Consider the following 22,783-nt stretch of genomic DNA (forward strand, 5'->3'; position numbering starts at 1 on the left):
GAATAGCTTGTGACACAGCCCATAGATTTCATGTCATGGTTTAAGCAAAGGACAAACACGGTCTTATACACTTGTGAACAAATTCACATGTTGCATGCCATCGAGAGTCATGAATGCTACGCGAACCCTGTAGACACTCCAACGAGGCTCGTGACTATCTGGCCTAGCCCGAACGAGGTCCTAGATTTGGATGCATGAACCCGCTTGCTCGACAGCGTCAGCTGTGTAGTCCCACCTGTTCGAACGAGCCATGGACTCTCAGTTTATAGCAGGGAGTAAGCGACCCTTATCGCGGTTTCATCCTAAACGTGAGAAAGACTACGTCAGTGTGTAAAAGGGACCACTCGCAGGAGTTCGGTGTACTTTTCAACGAATTACGTGTGCTATACAAATCGGGCTGCTCGGGCATATTCACTGCACATCGCGAGTAAAGCTAGGATTTGATATCAATCAAAAGAGTTCGCAAGGCTATACGACTTTATGAATATCAATGACTGACAAAAGCGTAGCCTCTTTTTGTGAGCGAATTTGTTTCTTTGGCCTTTTGAATCATCACACTTTTATTTTATTCTCTTTCTAAATTAGTGTACTCTTTCGTTTTGCACTGTAATTAAACATAGTGCACCTTCTCCAACATAATTGCAGAGTATGCATTTACGGCCACACATTCCACATTATTCGTGTTTTATTCATACCACGCAGACAGAATTTGGTCAGACTCTCAACTTTAACATTTACTTTTTATGTCGTGGTGCCTGTACAATTTCGCATTAGCTTCATTTTTTTCCTGTTGAGCGCACGAAATGCAGGCAGCAGGCTACATTGATAACATTTGCTCTTCAACGAGACACCGCAGGGTTAAGATAAACAAGTCTAGAGAAGAAGCTCCCCATAGCAGCAGGAACGGCGTGGCCATGTTGCTACTCTTTGCAGGTGCGCAGGCCCTGACGATGAGATGCGATTTACGTGAAACGCGCAATGAACGCAATCCCAAGCCTACCTGACTATGGTGGTTCCATCTAGTTCAAGCGCCTGTAAACGTATGCTTTGAGGCACCGTAAATTTTTCGAACCTTTATAAATAGCCATCGGACCTTTGTAAATATATATAAGAAATGAACATTACGCACTGTTAATAATACGTTCTACGTGTAAATGCTTGTTATTGAATGATATTTTGTTTATTTTTAGTGTTACAAGAATGCGAGGTCCCAACATGTCCCCGTCTTTGCGGTTGCCACTTTTCTTACCCAGCTTTTCCTCTAGAGTCAGTGTAATAACACTATGAGAGAGACGCCTTGCGTACCTCTGCCAGCCGTACACAACAAACACCTTGCAGCAAGAGGTAGCAGAACAGCCTGTCCCTATTATAACCTTGATTTACAAAGTTCTCTTATTTGGCGTTGAGCTAGTGAGTTTCCTTCGACATAGCGAAGAGTACAGACGGCAGCACAAAAGGGCGTCTTGACTGTCGTCAACACTGTTCTCCGTGTAAAAAGAAATGTATTTTCGGAACCTCTCGGATGTCCTTGATAAACCATTAGACTCCCTCATTACGCATATGCCAACGACTGGAAAGTGAAAGACCAATTTATTTTTACTCACTAGAGAAATTTATTTATGGACGAGTTTTCAGCTTTCCCACAATATGTACAAATCGCTCAATTTTCTTCTTTTCTCTGCAGACGACAACATTAAATATCACCGATTGGCCGACGCAACTTCAAGTAAGTGGTTGTGATGATGTGGTCACGTGCTCTCTACGTCTGCGCACGGTATAAATTAGCACCAGTCATGGCCTGCTCTTACAAATAAGAATCAGCTTTCCTCGTAGGGTATAACTCCATCTAATGCAAATATTGTTTGCACCGATAGCCTATACAATGGCTAATGAATTGTCAATTGTTAAATCATTTTTAAGGCAGACCGAATAGATATTCCAAATATTTATAAGGTACATTTCATGTCTTGCCGTTGCAAAGCGCTCATCACTCGCTGACCAATTGTATATTCAATCTAAATAATTTAAAAATACGGAAGAGCCCTTGAACAGTTGAATACAATGAAAAAAAGACCTGCACGCATAGTACACGTAGAGAAAACATTTCAAAACACTTGAGTTGTTTAATAATAATGTTCAAGTCATCTGAAGCTTTCGTAATATTCATTTTTAATTGTTCGCAGTTTTACACTTTCGCCAAAGCAAACTAAATCAATAAATTGAATATCCATTAAAACTGGTGAACAGCTAAATGGTTCCATTAGAAACGTCTCTTATGTTTTGCACTAGAAGGGAGAACAAAGTCAAGTGGATGGGAATAAATTTCTTAACTTCGCCGGGTTTGTGTTACCGCTGGGGCTGTGGCGTGGATGTTCTCTAGTCAAACAGGCCATCTAATCACAGTGGAGGACTCGCGCAACGTTCGAATGTTTTTGTCAACAAATCTGGAACGAGCACGCATAGTCCGACAAGGCCTTTCCACAGTGGAGGGGGAAAACGCTGGAGAAACGCTTACAATAATAAAAAACCTACATTTTTGGCTTAGTGTACCGTGAAAAATTACTCTTCTAGCCTATAGAATGCCCAAAAAAGCATCTCTTACAGTGTGATAGTAGGTATGGCATAGACAATGAAAATCTGCACAAGCTGTTAATGAGCATTGTAAAGTGATAGCAGTGCACTGAAAGCAAATAGGCAGGCGTAGACGCGACCCAGACGTTTGCATTTAACTGGAAATTTATTGAAAAAACGAGTAATTATAACACTACTTACAGCAGACACTGCTTCAAAAAATTAAAGAACATGCCGAGGGAAGTACCTGGTTGCGCATTCTTTCGCGATGCCTGCATAAAAACACGTCCATTCTCTTTAAATTACAGAATGTACCGCAGTCTACCGATGTCTGTACTACCGAATTCCAAGCATATCATTTATTTTCATATTGGTCATGGGTTTCAGAGTTCCATTTTTAAAAAGCCTCTGGCCAGGTTCGGCCCCTTTAAACAGATCAGCAAGGTGTATACAATGCACGCTGACCATCGTGTCTGCGATGTATTACGCCGCTGCACGCCCACGGAAGCAGCTAAAATTTTCAAATAGACGCCACGCGTCCTTCTTTTCTAGGGAGGCATGTTGCCAGCCGTAGAGTGAATGTCAGACGCAGAAATCTGCCTGCGCAATTGGCATTATGCCACTCACAGTGACACGTAACTTGGAGAGTGGTTGAAGCCTACAGTAGTTATTTGTTCACGCCGTTGCTTGACAATTTAACATTTAAGCAAATAGTAAAACCTGCGGGTAGAGACCGAATGTCGTCTAGTCCTTATTGCAATCTGTGCCGTAGCAAGCGGAATGTAGCGCGACTTCGTCGTGCTGTAGGCCGGTCAGAAAAGGAAAGCATCTGCCATTTTGCAGCGCATTAGAGCGCGTGATCTTTGACGCCCTGGCTCAGAGCTCGCTCTGCAGGGAGTTGTCCGGTGCAGTGGCGCACGCCGCAAAACGAGGCAAGCGCAACAGCTCGCGCGTGACGCCGTCACTAGAAGTGTGGCCGAAATTCCGGAGGAAAAACGTTAAAAAACAAAGGCGGGACGTGTGACGTATACGCAGAGTATGCGTGTGACGCAGTACTCTTAGATTTTAGCAAATCGTTTGACAGAGATATTAATAAATAATTGCGCAATGAACTAATAATAATAACCTTCCTGACGTTTGGGTCTCTAGTTTCGCATTACCTTCATAACCGAACGCAGTTTGTTTCAGTTGATGGTTGCAATACCTGCAGTCTTCCTGTAACATCATCCCGGAGGAAGTGTTCTGGGCCCCGTGGTGTTTCTTTCATATGAGACATTGTCACTGTAATCACTCCTGGAACTCAAATTAGTTTATTTGCGGATGATGCTTTATTTCGTGAAATCAGAGGTGTGCATGATCAGGATGTGTTGAATTCTTATCTTGCTAATGTGTGCACAGATTTTGGCATGAATGCTATTACCAATAAAACTGTTTATTTTTGTGTAAGCCTTAGGAAAACGCTTCTTAAATGTACTTATAACCTGGCATCTATTCCGTTGAAAAATGTTGCCAGCTACAAGTCTTAGGAGTTCCAGTCACTAATGACCTCACTTGGAACCTGCACATTGATGACATTTGCTCGTCAGCTTTCCGCAAACTTTCCTAGTTAAATAATAAAATTCGAATTTCTGCTCGCAAGGTCAAATTTCTTGCCTATCTGACATTCATACTAACTAAGCCTAAATATTGTTGTATTGTTTGGGATCTTTACACTAAGCATCATATTAAAAAGTTAGAATGAATTCAGCCAAAACTGTCAGGTTTATTCTAAATTCAAGTACACTGATTCTCCTTCTGAACTCACGAAAGCTGACAAAATTGAACTACTTAAACTGAGAAGAAAAACGTCGCCTGAATTTTTTGTAAGCTTGCTTCTTAATGGCAAAATGGCTAGTGATCAGACGCAGTTTCTTTCCCCATTGGTTACAAGACCTACGTGACACTACCAAACACACATCCCTAAGCCCTTGCATTGCAAGAACAAACATTTATGTCTTCTGTTTTTTTTTTAATTTCGTGTCCGACTAAAACAGCCCAACAGAGCCTTATTACGCACTGTATGACTAGATGATCATGTCTTTATGTGTTCTTTCCTCAGGCGCTATTATGTTTTTTGTTTTCATTTCTGTGTTTTTTGTAATACAGATATGTTGTAAGTTGTATTGCCCGTCCTGCTTGGGCCAGAGTGATCTGCAGTATGTAATAAATAAATTCATAAATAAAAGTCCACCCACTCTAAGCTCATAATGAGTCAAATTGCAGTTTCAAACCTGAAGTCCTCTATGATATTGTCGTGCGAGGACAAACTTGCTGACAGTGCAAAAGCTCACATAGAATTAAGGAAGCCGAATGCCTAAATAGTGTGCTGTCTCCAATCAAATACCAAGTGGCCAAGCTATCGACTTTTTTGCTTCCCTGATGAGGTATTTGTTCATTGGCAACAAAAACAACTTCACGTTTACAGTGCCATGCCTGCGCCAATGCATGATTTTTGTAAGTTTTGCCAAATTAGCGCATCGTTGCTCAGGGTAACACAAGCTACCAGCTTTTACATGCAGTTGACGACACTGGATAAATTGAACTGGTTGTGTCGCTAGTGAATAATTGTGAATCGTGCTAGTTTTCTTATTTATCATTGGAGTCAGTAATACAGATTGGTTTAGGCTGGCAACTGGCCAAAGAAATACCGTTTTTCTTTGGTCGACCATAAATCGATCCTAGCCTTACGGATAACTCAAACGCTGGAGTGAAGTGTTTCTGGTGAGTTATATTTGCCGCTGCTTTTTTTTTTCACTTTCATATTTGCCACTGTAATTACGGCATCTGTGGCGAATATTATTTGCTAAAGCTTTGCTTCTTCGCTATTTGTGTTTGCGCTTCCAGTCTTCCCACGCCGACGACAAAAACCCTGGGGAGACAACGCCCTTGGAAACAAAGGTTCCGTTCGAAGATATCGAATGTGACAACGACGACTGCACCGTTCTGTCTTTATGGCTGAGCCAATGGATTCGAAGAGACGCCGACCCGTGCGACGATTTCTACGAATACGTGTGCGGCAAAATGCTGGGACCTCCGTTGCTCAGTCATGTACGCCTACCACATACGCATGCCACGTATACGTCGATAAATAAGAGTACCGAAATTTATACTAGTTTCAAGCGCAAAATATGAAAAAGAAGGTAGTTTATTAGTTATAACATGTTTCCTCTCTTATCGTGACTAATATTATTCCGTAAGAAACAGTTGTCTCCACTTTCTCCGCGATGTTGTAGTGCCTTAAAGCGTCATGGTGGATGTTGCAAGAAAATGCTGCAGATGTGCAAGCAGCAACGCTACGGAATAATTATTTGTCTTGATGCTCTGCAAAGTTTAGGCACACGTGACACGTTACTACGTGAACGTGCTTAAATATCTGCGGAAATTAGCTTATGCAATTAGAAGATGAAGGGGAGAAATTGTGATCCACCCGAATGTAGCACGAAGGAAACCCAGACGGGCTTATCAGAAAGAACGCTCCGCAGTTGCGGGGAAAATTCGTGCCGGTCCGGGATTCGAAACCGGAGCCAACGTCTTTAGGAGCGGTCGCTCTACCATCTGAGCTAACTAGGCGACTAGCAGACCGTAGTGCGAGAGTGAATTAATTGACAACAACAAGCGTTGTTTCCCAGAAACCCTTAAGGGTTTCCTTTGTAGCTACGTGCTACATTCAGGTGGGTGGCAGTTTTTACCCTGTCATGATACTTGTTCCACCTTGCGAGATTCCGCAGAATTGATCTGCGCGGTTAGAAGAGTAGTTCTCTGGAATAATGGAATTTTTTACCACTGTTGCTACAATGAAACAAATGTCTGCACAAGCACTGTAAAGCATCGCCCCTTTTCGCTCAGCGTTCTTAGGCAAAGTAACGCAGTGCCTCATAGGTTTTATATGTTGTTGGGGGAAATGCATATTAGAGCGACGCCTCCCTTGTACCGACACAGAGTTGTACATTACCATCGTGAAACTTCGTTCACGTTCCTGCGCCCTGCATGATGCTCCAGTCGCTTTGTTGGATTAATGCATGACGGCCGCTCTGGCATCATTTCCTGACCACGTGTGCTGCAAAGGCAGATGCTCTTGACAAACAGTGACTTAACCATGTTTAGCGGAGTTTATTATATCGGTCTACAACCTGCAGTCAGTTTGCACTGCGTTATAAATGACATAATCAGCTGATTGCATAACCGGCAGAGAAATTGTACTCGTAGACGAAAACCTTATTCTCCATTAGATTCACACGTATGCAGTCGAGAAGCCATTCGCGTGTTGTGTCGGAGGCAATGATCGGTGCGTCTGCTCAACCCGTTCGCAGTATGCAAGGCTGTTCCTTCGCCAGGAAAGATCAGCTTAACTGGAATACTTCTCGCAATATGGTCCTTTCGCGCTACGCTTATTTCACTCCATGTTTGGTTTCCTGTTGTATGTAATCAAAGCAATCAATTTCATAAATGATCCAAGGATTTCATGAAACGCGCTTTTGATGGCAAAACTTGCCGCCCCATTTACGACATCTACACCAAAATACTGGCCAGAAAGCAGCCTCTCGTGTCTGTGATCTGACAAAAAGTTTTATAGAAAATCCATAGACAGTCCATAGACATTTGTCTATGAAGTCTATAGACTGTCTATAGACATTTCTTTAGACTGCTCTATAGACAGTCTATAGACTTATGGCCGCACACTTTTTATAGACTAGTCTATAAAAAGTCTGAGTCTATAGACTGTCTATACACTGTCTATAGACTGTCTGTAGACTTATGGCCATACACTTTTTATAGACTAGTCTATAAAAAGTCTGAGTCTATAGATTGTCTATAGACTTTCGATAGACTTATGGCCATACACTTTTTATAGACTAGTATATAAGAAGTCTAAGTCTATAGACTGTCTATAGACTTATGGCCATACACTTTTTATGGACTAGTCTATAAAAAGTCTGAGTCTAGAGTGTCTATGGATTAAGTAAAATTCATGTTTGTAGACAGTTGTCTGCATAATGTCTATGGGCAAGTGTATAGGCTTACAGTTCTACTTTTGTAGACTGAAGTCTATGGAATGTCTACAGACAAATGTATATATACTATAGACATTCTATAGACTTCAGTCTACAAAAACAGAACTTTATAATCCAATACACTTTTTTCTATGACATTCTGCATACACTTGCCAACAAACATGCATTTTCATTAATTTATAGACACTCTATAGACACAGACATTTTATAGACAAGTCTACAAAGAGTGTATAAGGCCATAACTCCATAGCAGCTATCTACAAGTTTGTTTACATTTTTCATTACATGCGGTAGCAAAACGTTTTGAATGTATTTCATTTCATTTTATAGATATGAAATGCATGGAATGCAGATATTATGCATGTGCACCTGTTCCTTTTCATCTGCACTTATGCATTACCGTTAGTAGATTAATAAAGCTCCTGAACCAGCTGTACTTTCATATATGTTGCATAAACAGAAAGAATTTATATAGTGCTGAATCATGCAGTGCAAAAAATAAAACAAATGCACCGGCAATACATTAACCGTTTTTATTGCTCGATATAATACATGAATTCCTTAAATTCTTGTCTTATGCTATTATGGAAACAGATTAAATATTTACACTACTCCTTGGCAAGCATGGTCGCCAGGCTGGCCTTGACCTTTGTGTCATTAGTCCCAAAGGTGCTGCAGGTGTATGCTGCAAATAAGTACATGCAGCAATATGAGGCAAAAATAACAGATGTGTATTCTTTGTGTGTTCATTAAGCAGCTGAATATATTTACTCAAACCATCTAAGTCAATACTTAATGCGGTTTAACTATGACTAATGGCTGCTTGTCAATACAAATCAGTACCTTTATGCAATGTTCTATTGCATGGTATGGTGAACAATTAAACAGTCACAACTGCTGCTCGTGTCAGCAACAGTATGTTCCCTTTTATGACAAGTTCATATATGATGCATTAATGTACTTATCCCAAATGGTCCCTATATTTATTGCGGAAACGTTACCCAGTTGGGCTGTCTGTACAGTTTTTTTGGCTGGTAGTTAAGTATGCCCGTGCAGAGGGATGTTTTCAGGAGACGTGACTGGAATATTCCCAGTATCATGCCTAAGATTGTAATTTATTTTGCTTAGTACACATTTAAATGTATTTCTCATACTTTTAAATGAATGGGTCATTGGCCATAACTTCAACAGATGGCGGATGGGTTGATTGTATTGATATGGTACCTTAATTTCTTGCAGGTAATGAGGCCTCTTGGGCATGCTAACAGGTTTCCAAGTTAGGTATACCACATGAGCACCCGAAATACCACACGAGCACTTTGTGTCATGGCACGACAGATATGCACCTCCTAGGAAACAGAACTGATAGTATAGTTCGAATGAATTCTATCACAGTAAATTATTTAAGGTGCTTTGAAAGATGAAAATTTTTTCTAGGCTATCGAGGTTCAGGACGTTTAGTTAACGCAAAAAAAAAACGTATTGAGTAAGAAATGCCTTGTCAGTCTGCTTGACTTTCTTTTTTTTTTCAATAAATAGAACCAATTTCCTTCAATTTTTATGAAGTGAAACGTTTTAAAAATATATTTAACACAGAGACTTTCTGGAAACTTTGACATGTAACAAGACAGCATACCTATGTGGCCAATTTAAAGTTTCCCGATCTTTTTCCAAGCCTTTCCTGGCTGTTTTCATGAAAATTTTCTGGCAATCCATGACGCCTGCAGCTTAAGTGCAATAAAAAATACTATGGTTTAATGCTTGCCAAGTAGTGCCAGTCCATAATATTTAGATAAAACGAATAACACGTCAGTCACTTAACATGTAGTATTAGATGCAACTGACTTGAATCCCTTGTTTAATAAAGCTGACAAGGGCTTCGGCAAGTTCGTAATTGATGGCCACACGAGTACAGCACGGAAGACACAGAGACACGCGTAAAACAAATGCAACAATGTGAGGGAAAACTATACAATGAGTTATTTTTACGGTTCAATAGTAGTTTACTATATAATTTGCTCTCACCACTTATGCCTCTAGTTAACTTTGTTTACCTATGACTAAAGACTACATGGCAATATTAATCAGTACCATTATGATGTTTCGTTATATTATAGTATGATAAGCAGTTAGACAACCATAATGGTAGCCGGTGTTAGCAACGGTACGTTTCGTTTCAAGACAGGTTCATGTGACACACAGTGTACTCATAAAAATGAAAGAAATGTGAGAATCCCAAACGATTCCTATAATAATAATTGTTGAAACAAAGATACCCTGCTGGACTGTGCACATTTTTCAGGTGTTAATGCAATGTGCCCGTGCCGATCGAACATGCTCAGCATACTGACTGCAGTTTTGAACAATCACGTTAACATTTGCAATTTATTTCCGCTTAGAACAGTCTGCATTTTCTCTTTTCTCATACTTCGAGATGAATACATTTGCCACACTTTCAGTAGAATGCGCATGAATGGGGGCGTACTGATCAGGTCACTTATCAACTAAAACATGTTACGATCTCTTAGGTGTGTTAATAAGGGTAGAACAAATGCAATGTCCACTGAATTAGTTGAATAATCTGTGCGTTATCTACTAAGACCACCAAATTGATAATCTGGCTCTTTTTTCTTTTGTACAGCGCATATAGTATGCAGTCTGTCCAAGACGACGGCACTACATGCAACAGTAATGAAAACCGGAACACTTATTGCGCACGACAAGGGCTTCATACCGTGCACGACTGGCACAATGCGAATCTGTGCCAGCAGCTGCCTAGAGATTAAGAGCACGTAAACTGCATAACCTCGAAGCATCGAAAGGCGCTTAACGCTTTTCATATAGCTCGAAAGATAACTTCTGCTGCTAAACTGTTTAAAAAAGAGACAAAAAACAAATCTTCCAACTACCGTCAAACGCAATGCCTTCAGTCTGAAACGTGTAAAGGTGCTTCCCGGAGTGACTAATTTATTGTGCTCCAATTTTTTCGGCTAAGTTGCGAAGCTGCGAGTGACTGAGCTTATCGCAGGTTTCATGCTCCAAAAGCGTTTGTGGTTGCATATAAATAGATTGGGTGAATCTAGAGATTTTCGCTTGACATTTCTTCAAGTCTCGTGTTTTGCTTGCGGTAACTTCCCAAAATTATTTAGATTGGTTGCCAGAAACCTTAAATATACTGCTACCTTAAAAACAATGCGAAAACGGCAGTGCACACACTGCTGATGCATGCCCCGCAAACACGGCCTTTCATCCGAGTACGTTAGCAGTTATTTAACTATACGTGTCTGTCAGAACATTCTTGATGCTAACACAATTTCGAGATATATACGTAAAGCGTGTCACGAGAATTTCACTACACATGCGGCGCAGCATTCATCGCGGCCGGATCAAGCGCCACGAAATGAGATCTACCACACTGGTTGCCCAACATACACACTCCGCTTAGTGGTAGCTCAATATCAAGTTAAAACATGGTGTAGCTTCCTTCTTTACGCACCTAAACTATTATGCGAAAATCAACAAGCCCGAGCGATCGCTCGCCGTAAAACATTCCGTATAGTAGAAGCGAGAACAAGAGCGCGTTATGAAACCATGTCAACGACAAACCGACACTATACCCGAGTCGCCTGCGCTACATGCAGCCACTTCGCGCTACGAAATGCGCTCACATAATCATGAGCTATTGACGCAAAACATCTTTGCTAAAGCTTACCGTTCAGTGTAGTTGACGTGTGATGCCACAAAGATGACACGCATACACAGACACCAACGTTCAGGCGGACACCGCACACCGGCACAACCGTATACGTGCCTGGCGCACTCGTTGAGATAGCGCACCGCCGCGCACGCGCAAGATCTCCGCGCATGCGCAGGAGCTCCGCGCGCGAGAGCGCGCGCGCTCGTGTGAGCGCCTTTTCCTCCTTCATTTTTTTTTCGCTCTCTCTCTGCGCGCCATGCGCGCCGGAACGGGTGGCTTATTCATCTTTATCACCATTATTCATCTTTTTTCGTGGACGAAGGAAATGCGCTGGCAGGTTGTATGACAAACGCTGTGGGCTATCGTATGAGACTGGAACGCTAACTTGAATGCGCTGTTTGTAAAAGCCATTACAAGGCCCTTCAAAGGTTTCAGACGCATTATTGCCAGCGTCGATTAGTAATACAGCGTACTTGTAGCATATCTTCCAGCGTACCACCAAATGTGATGCCCGCACGTATGTTAGTGCTAATTTTCTGTTCCGGTGATAGGTCAAAGCAATCAGTACAGCATTGAGGTACTCATATGCGTGGCTGCCCAGGCATACCGCCGGCGAAATACTGGGTGGGCTCTGATAATTTGGCACCTATTTAAAGTGAATGAGAAACTTTGATGGGTTTATAGTGTAGGATATCAGTCAACAAAAAACCGCCCTATGTTAGTGACGCAGCCGAGGTATGAAGAAAATGTGAAAAGTATCCGAGAATCGGACGACACACAACGCGAACACCACATGCGCGACATCGGTTTATCGCACATTCACAAAGTCCGCGTTGTCAGCTACAAACATTACGAGTGTCCTTGCTGTTAGCTCGATGCCTGTTTGGAATCCACTTGTAGCTGAAGCTGGCGTTCATAACAACTATTATAACAATTGGATCGGCGTTTTGCTTTCTTTATTCTACTGCCGCAAAAGTGATGCGACAACTTTGAAGACTGCCTTGGGATTGCCGAGACCGACTACGTAGATCATATCATGTGGTGAACAAATGCGGAGGTATACACTATGTGTATACTAATGTCTACAAATAGGCTCTACAGCAATCTCAGCAGTATACAACTTCAGTGGCTTATATCAAACGCAGCTACGTATTATCCACCGGTACCTGCGCTTGGTTACAGCGTACACGGGTTGGGCCCAGATTAACGATGTTTGTCTATTGTTAATCTATAGACATGCAATACCACGACAACTCAGAGGCAGACCAGGTGGTGAATTCACCACCTGGTCTGCCGGCTTTCGCGACTTATTCACCACCTTTGCCACATCATCACCATCTGACCTTCACCAGCTGGTCTCGCGAAGTGTACGTCCGGGAAGCAGCCAGGATTAGGGCCTTCGGGTGCCTGGAAGACCTTTGTGACTCGGACGTTGCCTGTTCCGCCGCGATCCTCGTTCGGTGCAGCTGCACCGAATGACGACTAGCAGTCTGCACGGTTTGCCCGCCGCGCCGGGGTTGCACGCGGTGCCGGTCGCGCATGAACCAGTGCCATATCATCGCCTTCGCAGAGGGCGGGGAGTATGGGAACTCGGCATTACATATTATCGACTTTCTTATATAGACATTCAATACACCAGGAGAGAAAAAGACATAGAAACCTTAGCCGACTATTATTATTAACTGTCTAATATAGAGAGTCTATAGACAGAGTATGGACAAAAATAAATAGAGACTGTATCGGCTTTCGTCTATAGGTAGTGCATATAGAGGGGAAGCAGACAAAAAAGAAACAAACACCTTATCGACTTTTTTGTATAGACCGTCCATAATCTACGAGTAGACGAAAACAAATAGAAACCTTATCGACTTTCGTCTTTAGAAAGTCTGTAGACAAAGTATGGACAAAAATAGATAGAGACCGTATCCACTTTCGTCTATAGGTAGTCCATAGAGGGGAAGGATAAAAAAAAACACCTTATCGACTTTTTTCTATAGACTCTCTATAGACTGCGAGTAGACAAAAGGAAATAGAAACCTTATCGACTTTCGTCTATAGAAAGTCTATAGACAAAGTATAGCCGCCGTGGTTGCTCAGTGGCTATGGTGTTAGGCTGCTGAGCACGAGGTCGCGGGATCGAATCCCGGCCACGGCGGCCGCATTTCGATGGGGGCGAAATGCGAAAACACCGGTGTACTTAGATTTAGGTGCACGTTAAAAAACCCCAGGTGGTCGAAATTTCCGCAATCCTCCACTACGGCGTGCCTCATAATCAGAAAGTGGTTTTGGCACGTAAAACCACATAGTTTAATTTAATTTTATAGACAAAGTATGGACAAAAATAGATAGAGACCGTAATCCACTTTTGTCTATAGGTAGTCCATAGAGGGGAAGGATACAATAAAGAAACAAACTCCTTATCGACTTTTTTCTATAAACTGTCTATAGACTGCGAGTAGACAAAAGAAATAGAAACCTTATCGACTTTCGTCTATAGAAAGTCTATAGACAAAGTATGGACAAAAATAGATAGAAGCTGTATCGACTTTCGTCTATAGGTAGTCCATAGAGATGAAGTAGGCAAAAAAGAGCAAACACCTTATCGACTTTTTTCTATAGACCGTCTATAGACTGCGTATAGACAAAAAGAAATAGAAACTTAATCGACTTTCGTCTATAGACAGTCTACAGACTTTGTATCAACAAAAGGCCAAATCTATAGAAAGGACAGGTCGTCTATAAGAAGTCTATAGACTTTCTATAGACAGTCTAAAGTCATTTTTGTAAGGGTTGTGTCGTGCATACTGCATTTCTATCGTTTATGTAGAAAAGAAAGGCTTCAGAGAATAAAAGGGAGCAGGACGGTGAAGACACAGGTTTTCAGGGTCCTGACTTTCTTGCTTTCTTTTATGAATATTTTCAAAATATTCTTCCAAAAGCACTGAAAATGCATTATTTATCAGAATTTTGAACTAGCCCAGCTATGCTCCATAAGCTGGAATAGTGTAGTTCACCCTGTGTTCTGTTCGTTTTTTTTTTATTCTGCACTGAAAAACCCACAGTTGAGGAGTGTTTACGAGTTTGGAGTAATCGGACAAACTTGAGTGAATGTGCGAAATCGGTTTCCCCAAGAAAAATCAATGTTTAGAAAGGGTTGCGAAGGAGTGCCAGCCGTCGCGAAGCTCCAGAAAGGTTCGAACTACAGCGGGGCGACATAATTTGGTAGGAAGAGGAAATTGAGTCAACTTAACCCTGCGGGCACTACTTGGGAAATGAAAACTTTTCAAGCACTTCCAATGAGAAAGTGGTAGCGGTTGACTAGTGCAACGCCAAAAACATACATTTTTCATGGGGCTTCACATATGGTTAAGCTAAACAGATGCTCAGTTTTTATCTTCAACGCGGTGAAATATTTAATGAAACAAGTAAGTTTACATGATATAAGGGGCTTGTTCTTTTTTTTTAATTTAGTAGTCAGTACATATTGCTTTCTTGAGTGGATCGTGACAGCTTTACCGTAAATATGCAGTTATCTTATTTCGCCACTGCTGGGCTTCAATGTTTTGATTACGATAATATTCGTAACATAAATAATCAAAAAGTTAGCGATCTTATGAATGTTCCGATTTTTCATGCAGGTAGTGTCTACTTATTTAGGTGACGCACTTGAACAAGCTCAACGGTGCTTTCACATGCAATTTGCTAATGATCTGCTCAAACAGAGGAAGGTTGGTGACACGTTTAAGAAAGAAAAAGGGCAGTCATGCTTTTGGGCTTATAGTGAATGTAGGCGACGCTGTAGATTTTATAGAGGGCAACAGGTAAACAACCACTGGCAGACAGCAGCAGCATATCTTGTTATCGTAGTCAGAAATCGATAATCTTGGCGTACAAGATAATTCGCATGGATGTCTGAATAAATATGGAACAATACGATTTCGAAATGTTATCGCGCTTGTTACTCAGGTAAAAGGTGAGAAACGTTGTCACTTTAGCTTTGACGCAATCGCATTCAGTGACGTTGACGCTTTTGTAAAGCCGCGTGCGACATGATGTTCGGCAGCCTCAGGTGTTTGCCAAAAAATTGGATAATTTTCGGAAGCATGGTTGATCTTAGGACATATTGTACAGTGTGCATAAGATCTCGCAAATGTACGCAGAGGGCTATAATGATAGCCCAGCGCTCTTATTTAGAAGTGAAACACTTCTAAAGTGAAAGAGCTCAGAATATTAGCCTGTGAATGGTATTAGTACATGTGTCCGTAGTGGTTTCAGTTATGACGAAATGCTCCTGCAGCACCCCAGCTCCCTTGATACCACTTTGCTTTTCAAACAGCTGTAAATAAAATATTTTCCTCACTTAAATCGGTTGCGCTGTTTCATCTGCATTTTTTTAATCATTCAGCAGACGGGATCTCTCGCTGACATTTCTCTGAAAGGCCATGTCTGTTAGAACGTGTCAACTGTTAGTGAAACAAGATGTCCTTTTAACACCTGTTGCTTGCCGTCGCAAGCGGACCACGTCCTCGATATTAAAAAGAATACCCGAGCCGGAAGGCGGTTGATGCGGCTATCACAGCCCATCCCAAAATACCTGGTTGCGTCTCTGCTCACACACTATGAAATTCCAATGATGGCAATAAGCGCCTGTGGCACCATGCGCCACCAAGCTGCTTCCTGTTTCACACTCTATGTAACAGATACTAATAACCTGCTGAGCCTCCCCTTCGCTGTCTGTGCACACGACAACGAATATATATATAGTCATATCATAAGAAGCCAACAAACACGCGCTCATCTCGTTTATATATATATATATATATATATATATATATATATATATATATATATATATATATATATATATATATATATATATATATATATATATATATATATATATATGGCGCTATCATCATTAGCAGCAGCAATCTATTTTATGTTCAATAAAGGATGACAGCCTCTCCTCCAGGCCATCACCTATTACCCTTGTCATGCGCTAGCTGGTTCGTACATGAGCCTGCAAATTTCCAAATTTCACCACCCCACCCAATTTTCTGCAGTCGACTACTGGGTTTCCCTTCCATTGTCCCCAACTCTGTATACTGTAATGGTACACCAGTTATCCGCTCTACGCACAGCATAGCATTGCAAGCCCCATTTTTTGCTTTAAACATCATCTGGAATAACGCCAATCCGCCTTTGCGTTACGCCTAATGTTTGACGTTTCTTCATTCTTCGCGCGGTCTTTAAGCTGTCCTCGAGCTCCTTTGTTAATCTCCAAATTTCTGCCCCATATGTTAGCCCCGGTGGACTGCAGTGGTTGCGCTCTGTGGTGAAGCGCCAGGAGACGCCTGGATGACGACGACGATATTGCGTCGAAAACACGGAAGCATGTGCACCGCGATGCCTGCATCGTCCACACCAGAAACGACACATCGCTGCGCGCGTACTCGTGGGGTAGAAAAAATAATAAATTGAGAAGAAAACTACGAATAGGCAAGCGCCACAAAACAGCACGCAGCGAATCGACAGATAATGCGTGGCTCAAGCTACCCACAGAAAGGGAAGCAACCACGTCGGTAAGCAGACGGCTCTGAGAAGAGGAGCAAGAAATGGCTGTGGCTTAGCTAAGGTTGAGCCCAGGATGCGAAGCATACTAGCCTTTATTTTAGTTGTTGAACCACTGTTTAGCCTGGTGAACTGCTGTTGCTTGGCTATATTTGGTTCGGCTAGACGAAGAAACAACTCATGCAGGCGAGCGCACGAGCTGAGACACGGCTATGTAGCTACGCGGCCGCAAGCGAGCGCACGGGCTGAGCCTCCGAATGGGAGCGCGGGGAGGCGTTCCAGACAACCGGACTGGCCCCTGCGAGAGACGCGCGCCCATTGGTGCGCCGAGGAGGCGTTTTGCAGCTGTTATGACGTCATATGGTAGCTACGCGGCCGCGCGCGGCGCAGCAAGGAAGAGCGTGGTTGTGCGGCTAGTATGGTTCGCATAAAAGACGCGTTGGATTGGGTTTGACTTCAACGTTCGGGAGGCGAACCACTGTCGGAATGACTAGGTTGGGCACCCACGCACGAGGGGGCTTCTAATCGACACGTCTTCCGCTCCCGTCAACCAGTCGACCAACCTGAGTCTTCGATAGCTCGCCTCCGTTCCCTTATAGTTCGCCGAACGACGCGGCACCAGCCAAACCACGAGTGTATGGCGGCAGTTGCTCTGAACGCTGTGTAGGGACGCTTGATCTTGCTTGTCCCCAATGCCCTGTGCCCTAGTACTTATCTTTTGTATGTTTCAATATATATTTCTGTGCGGTGTTTGTTGCCGTTCATTCCTTGCTGCTCTCGGAGGCGTCACTGACTCACATAATTAAACCTGCTCCCCGAACCAAATCTTATTATACACGCCCTTTCTTCAATGGCAGTTGTGGGTTCCCAGTCAGGTTTTTGTAATGTCTGTCGTGTGCACTAGATCCCAGTTTCATTCTTCTGTAAATTTACTTCTCATGAGCAGGGTGCCGTGTGAGTAATTGACCTGGTTAAACGTGCTCCTGCACAGGCTTTAGCGGCTCACTGGCGATCATGAATTCTCGTTTTCTTGCCAGGCTATTGAAGATTACCCTTGTCATCTTATTATCATTATTCAGCCGGCGAACACTACAGGATACCGCAAAGCGACCTGACAAGCATTTCAGTAGGCTATCCACTTCATGGCAATAACCGGAGCTCCTCTTTCTTCGACATGAAGCCCAACATATAGGCACACAAATACTCCTTATGAAGTGTGCCTGTTAGGCTGCAGCATAATTAAGACAGCGCCAGGCTGTACAGCATGCTTATATGGTCACCTTCTGGAAAAGCCTTCTGGTTGCTTCCAAGAGCTCCGGTGATGTAATTTACATTAAGCCGGCCGAAATATATGCATTGGGAAATCATTCGGCTGGATCTTTGAGAGTGCCGCGGTCCAGCTGACATCACTCGCAGGTGCACTTCCCGTGGTCCTGAGAGCGTAACCAAGATTTGGCCTAGTTTCAGATACGTGGCTTCTGCAACTTCTTTTGTGATCGTTCATATTTAAAATAGCGCCAAAAAAGACACCGACAAGGGAGGACACAGGACGAGCGCGATGACTGATCCGTACCAACTAGCTTGCACCCAAACCCTTCTTTTGTGAACGCGGCGTCCGCATCGGCGTATGCGTGCCTTGTCGGTCTACCATGTTCTTTAACAAGTGAGTGAGTGAGAACTTTATTTAGATCCTGAGGAGAAAGAACTAAATCAATCCGGCGGTTCCACCCAGGTCGGGGCCGGTAGACAGAGTCTTTCGGCGACGGCCCGGGCCCTCTGGACAGTCTTGAGCTGATCGATGAGCTCTGTGCTTCCGAGCGCTGAGTCTTAGGAGCAGTGGTTAAGACGTCATGTGCTGGTGCTTCCGCGCTCCAATTGTTAGCGGAGTGGCTTTATTTTCGGTTCGGGAACGCTATCTCAAGCTCTGATCAAGAGCAGGCTGTGCATCGCTGTGATACGAGTCGCAGTGCTGTAAAAAACCAATCAAATGTGTCATTACTTTTGGCTTGTGGCGTTAAGTGGGGCATATAATATTTGCAATCTTCCGTATATTTATCCACCACCGTGATTATCAATTAAATAAAAAAGCTCGTTTATATGAGTTATGTTCATGTTTATGTCCGCCGTAATGTATGCTACGAATAGAAATTGATTTTGTTCTCAAACCACGTCTACGAAAGGACCCAGGCTTTCTTATTGTACCTTTCATTTATCATTTCCATGATAAAGCGTGCCGTTAGTGGCTAACGACTTGTTGCGTTTACATTGACCATTATACGTGCCGGAAATGCAATTACAAGCTAGAATCAGCGTTGTTTACAACTCTACTCGCAGGTGGGTGAGGCGGTGCAATGGAAACTGGAAGCTCAGATGAAATTCCGCCGTCGGAATCGGACACATGGGTCAGTGATTGAGGCAGCGGGCCTTGTGAGAGAGATGTGCGTACGATTCAATTATGGCGCCAACCCCGACGACGCTACTGCAGTCAAGGACTTCATTAGCTTCTTGGGCATCGATTTCAGTGTGCGCTATGCGGACATTTACGACTCCCTTCCCTATCTCATGTTCTTCCTCTCCACGCAATACGACATTCACTCCTTCGTCGCCCTCAAGAAGCGTAGACAGTACCACGTGCCTGCTGACAAGCCTAATGACTTTGTGGTGGAGGTAAAGAATGAATTTCTCAGCGAACGAGCCGATACCAATCACGACTAAACGTGGTTGAGCACAGGGAGCCACGAGGACAAAGGAAGACAGATTCGAAACAAGAAAGCAAAGGAAGACACTTTGGACGCACAGGCCCCTGTGCATACAATGTACCTTCCTTTGCTCTCGTGTTTCCCCTATGTTCAACCACGTTTGACAAGATTTTGTCAACTAGCCTACATCGCCACCATTGTCGGCCAATTACGAGTTGCGTGAAAGACTGGAATAGTGCAAAGTTCATCGCACAGGTTGCTGGGGTGAACTCTGTTGGCACTGCCAGGGAAGCAGCCGTTAGATAACGATTAAGTTAACGTGGGATTGATGAAGAGTAATTGGAATTGTCCTATCTTCGTGCTGCTGGTTTCAAATGGCTTTGTGAATACGTAAATGTATCGTTTCAACGAAATCAATTACGCATAGCTGCAATAATTTGCAATGATTGTGAAATTATCAGGCATGTGCGCAGAGCCTGAGTCCATGCGTGCGTTTCGCAAAATATGACGGCTTACAAATTCGGAAATAAACCACAATAAATAACGCCAACAGACCATCTGAATCGTCCTGCACGATGACTGTATATATCCTTATGCTATGCTCATCACTCCCATGGTACTTCACTCAATGTTATTTCTTCGTGTTTCTTTCAATAATCCTTATATGAACCTGTACGAGGAATCCTACAAGGTATTACGGCGAGATGTAAACTCAACACTGTAGATGACTAAAAAGCTGCGTTTGTTATAGCTGGGCATTGGAAGTCAAAAACTATAGCCTCAAAGCCTACTGCTAATGTCACAAAGTACAATTTGGAGCAGATAGTAATGGACCTGTGTAACTACTAGTATGTTGCAAAAAAGTAGTTTGTTCGTATCAGTGTTGCAGGTAAAGCCCTACCGTACACTGCAACAAGTCGGTATATTACTTGCATCCAGAAGCGCGAAAGTAAACCAACTAATGTTGCTCTGCTAAAAGCAGTAACTTCTGACTACTCATTACCAAAACAGAAAGCTTCCCCGTCTGTTGCTTAACCGGTGCACTAAAAAAAATACTCCAACTTATACACATACACGCCCCTTTAAAACTGTATCTTCCGTTATGTCGTTGTAATTGGTTGCATTAGAAAGAACGTAGCTTAGGATTTTTTGCGGATGTACTGGAGAGCATTCGCCTCTAGCTTTGTGTTAAAGACTGGATATTGTTTAACCTGCTTTGTTGTCGCACACAAAACGTTCTCAAAACTTTTGCAGATCAATTTTTCCCGTTCTTAAGGTATGAATACACTGTTCAGACAAAAGGTTTTGGCTTCGGCTATAAAATTCGGGTCTGATTTTCCTTGCTAGAAGAACCGTTCTAATAGTAACGATATGTAGAAAAATAGGAAAGGAATAATTATGTAATTTTGAGTCCAATGTCTTTCCTAATAAAGCGCCATGTTTTCCTCTCACGCCCGAATTTGACGCTCTGAAAGCAATTGCTGTATTCCATAATGCTATGGAATTTATGTAGGGCAACCTGTGAACTCTGCAATGAAATAACATTGACAAAAACATGTGATACGTATTTAAAAATCAAATAAACGAAAAACATAGAGAAACTATCTTTTAGCAAGTGGAATTCAATACTGCTAGTTCATCGCATGCATATATAGGTAAAGAAAACAGTCTGCAAAATTTCAGGGAAGATCTTCATTGAATAATATTTCATTCATGTTAGTGTAGCACCAAATCAGAAAATAACAACAGAAATGATTATAAGTGTCGCGAAAAGAAAGTATTAGCGGACTAATGCGCTCCAGTCTTCTAGCAAAGCTGTCCGTGACCATTCTCCTTGTTCTGTTTTACCCGCTTATAAGCTGCCATTTTTTTCTGGCTTACGTTGCTCCATGAGAGAAATGGCAAGATGCCTTCATTCGGAGAGAACGGGCCTTACCATGTCAAGCTTGAACACTGAGTAGAGCAGACTTCATTTCGATTGGCCTTACGACATCTAAAGTTGCATGGCTTCCGCTGTTGTAGTGGCAGGCAACATCAAAGAGGCCAAACATGAGGATTGTCAGGCTCTCGTACATGTTTTTGGAGCTTTTGCCAATGATGATGATGATGTATCTTTTATTTGCATTCTCTGTAAAATGGGCAGCAACATGTGCTCAGCCAGCCTGCCTGTTCTGATCAGGTTCTACCTCATGTGTCGCAGTCTACTATTTTGGCTCTGTTTCCATGGGTTATTTTTTCCTCAATAAATCTTGATCTCTAAATTATATAGTTACCTCTACATGTAAGGACGCCTGGTTCTATGAATCTTCATTGCAGCGAAGCTGCTATTCTCTAATTTGTCTGGATTTTTCGTGGCCCAAAAACCGGTGGCTGGAAAAGCGGGTGTGTGTTTAATTTTCCGTGTAATAGGGTTACGTTTCCTCGTATATTCGAATCAGAATCCGGTGCTGTCATCTCTGTGGGTTTTCAGTACGTCGTACTTTACGAATTCTATGCCGCACCTGCGCTTGGTAGACCGCCTAGAAAAGTGAGGATGTACGTATGCTGCACCTTCGCAGCACGTGCATGCACGCGTGACGTACGTCGCTTGGGGTGGTGGTGCTTGGGTGACTTCGTTTCACGTCATTCGCTGCGGTTCTAGCCGCCTAACGTCCGCACCAGCTTCGCTGTACATCCACTTTCACAGAGTGGAATGGGGGCGGGCTTTTTTTTTTTACCAATGCCCTAATTCTCTCTTGCTTATCTCCACTGCTGACCAATAAAGGTTCCCGTCCGCTTTGAATTCCAGCGCTTCTGAAACACGGCTGCTTTCTGCCGGTGTCGCAATGAATGGATGGTTGGATTGATGCTGCGAGCGTCCCCTTTGAAACGGGCCCTGGGTTCCACCGCAAGTCACGTTGCGCCCCGTTGTGTGAACATTAACCAAAATACTCGCGAAATATTCTAAATATATTGCGTTTGTAGAACATATAATTCATTTGAGGAGCAAGTATGGTTAACTTACGTAACACTATTTTCAAGAGAAAAAAGTGGGAACGAAATTAGTCATTTTCGGTTTCGTAAAGTACGGTGCACGCTACAAAGGAGCCTGTAACATTTCAATGCCACAAGGTGCAGGCATGATTCGTTCTGCGATCGGTAGAGGACTGTGTGGTCCCATAAATATATAAAAGTGAGAAATGCCATTTAAGAAG

At 42.8% G+C, this 22,783-nt stretch overlaps 1 protein-coding gene and 1 long non-coding RNA gene across 4 annotated transcripts in view; one reads left to right on the top strand and one right to left on the bottom strand.

The window, feature by feature from the left end:
* The window catches only part of LOC135912941 (membrane metallo-endopeptidase-like 1), a 158,441-nt gene that overhangs the window by 28,998 nt on the left and 106,660 nt on the right, over positions 1-22,783 (top strand). For 2 of the 3 annotated variants that reach the window (XM_065445566.2, XM_065445575.2), the window contains exons 5-7: positions 1,685-1,726; positions 5,455-5,658; positions 19,225-19,557. In XM_065445566.2, coding sequence (XP_065301638.1) covers positions 1,685-1,726; positions 5,455-5,658; positions 19,225-19,557 — 579 coding nt within the window. The remainder of the gene's footprint in view (positions 1-1,684; positions 1,727-5,454; positions 5,659-19,224; positions 19,558-22,783) is intronic. The other variant, XM_065445583.2, reaches the window with a different exon arrangement.
* LOC135912450 (uncharacterized) lies at positions 8,137-11,417 on the bottom strand. The gene is made up of 2 exons (XR_010567674.1): positions 11,335-11,417; positions 8,137-8,307 (listed from the first exon to the last, which is right to left on the bottom strand). It is a non-coding gene; the product is annotated as an uncharacterized lncRNA (long non-coding RNA).

Source organism: Dermacentor albipictus, chromosome 1, assembly GCF_038994185.2.
Source record: "Dermacentor albipictus isolate Rhodes 1998 colony chromosome 1, USDA_Dalb.pri_finalv2, whole genome shotgun sequence".
In the NCBI taxonomy this organism is placed as follows: Eukaryota; Metazoa; Arthropoda; class Arachnida; order Ixodida; family Ixodidae; genus Dermacentor; species Dermacentor albipictus.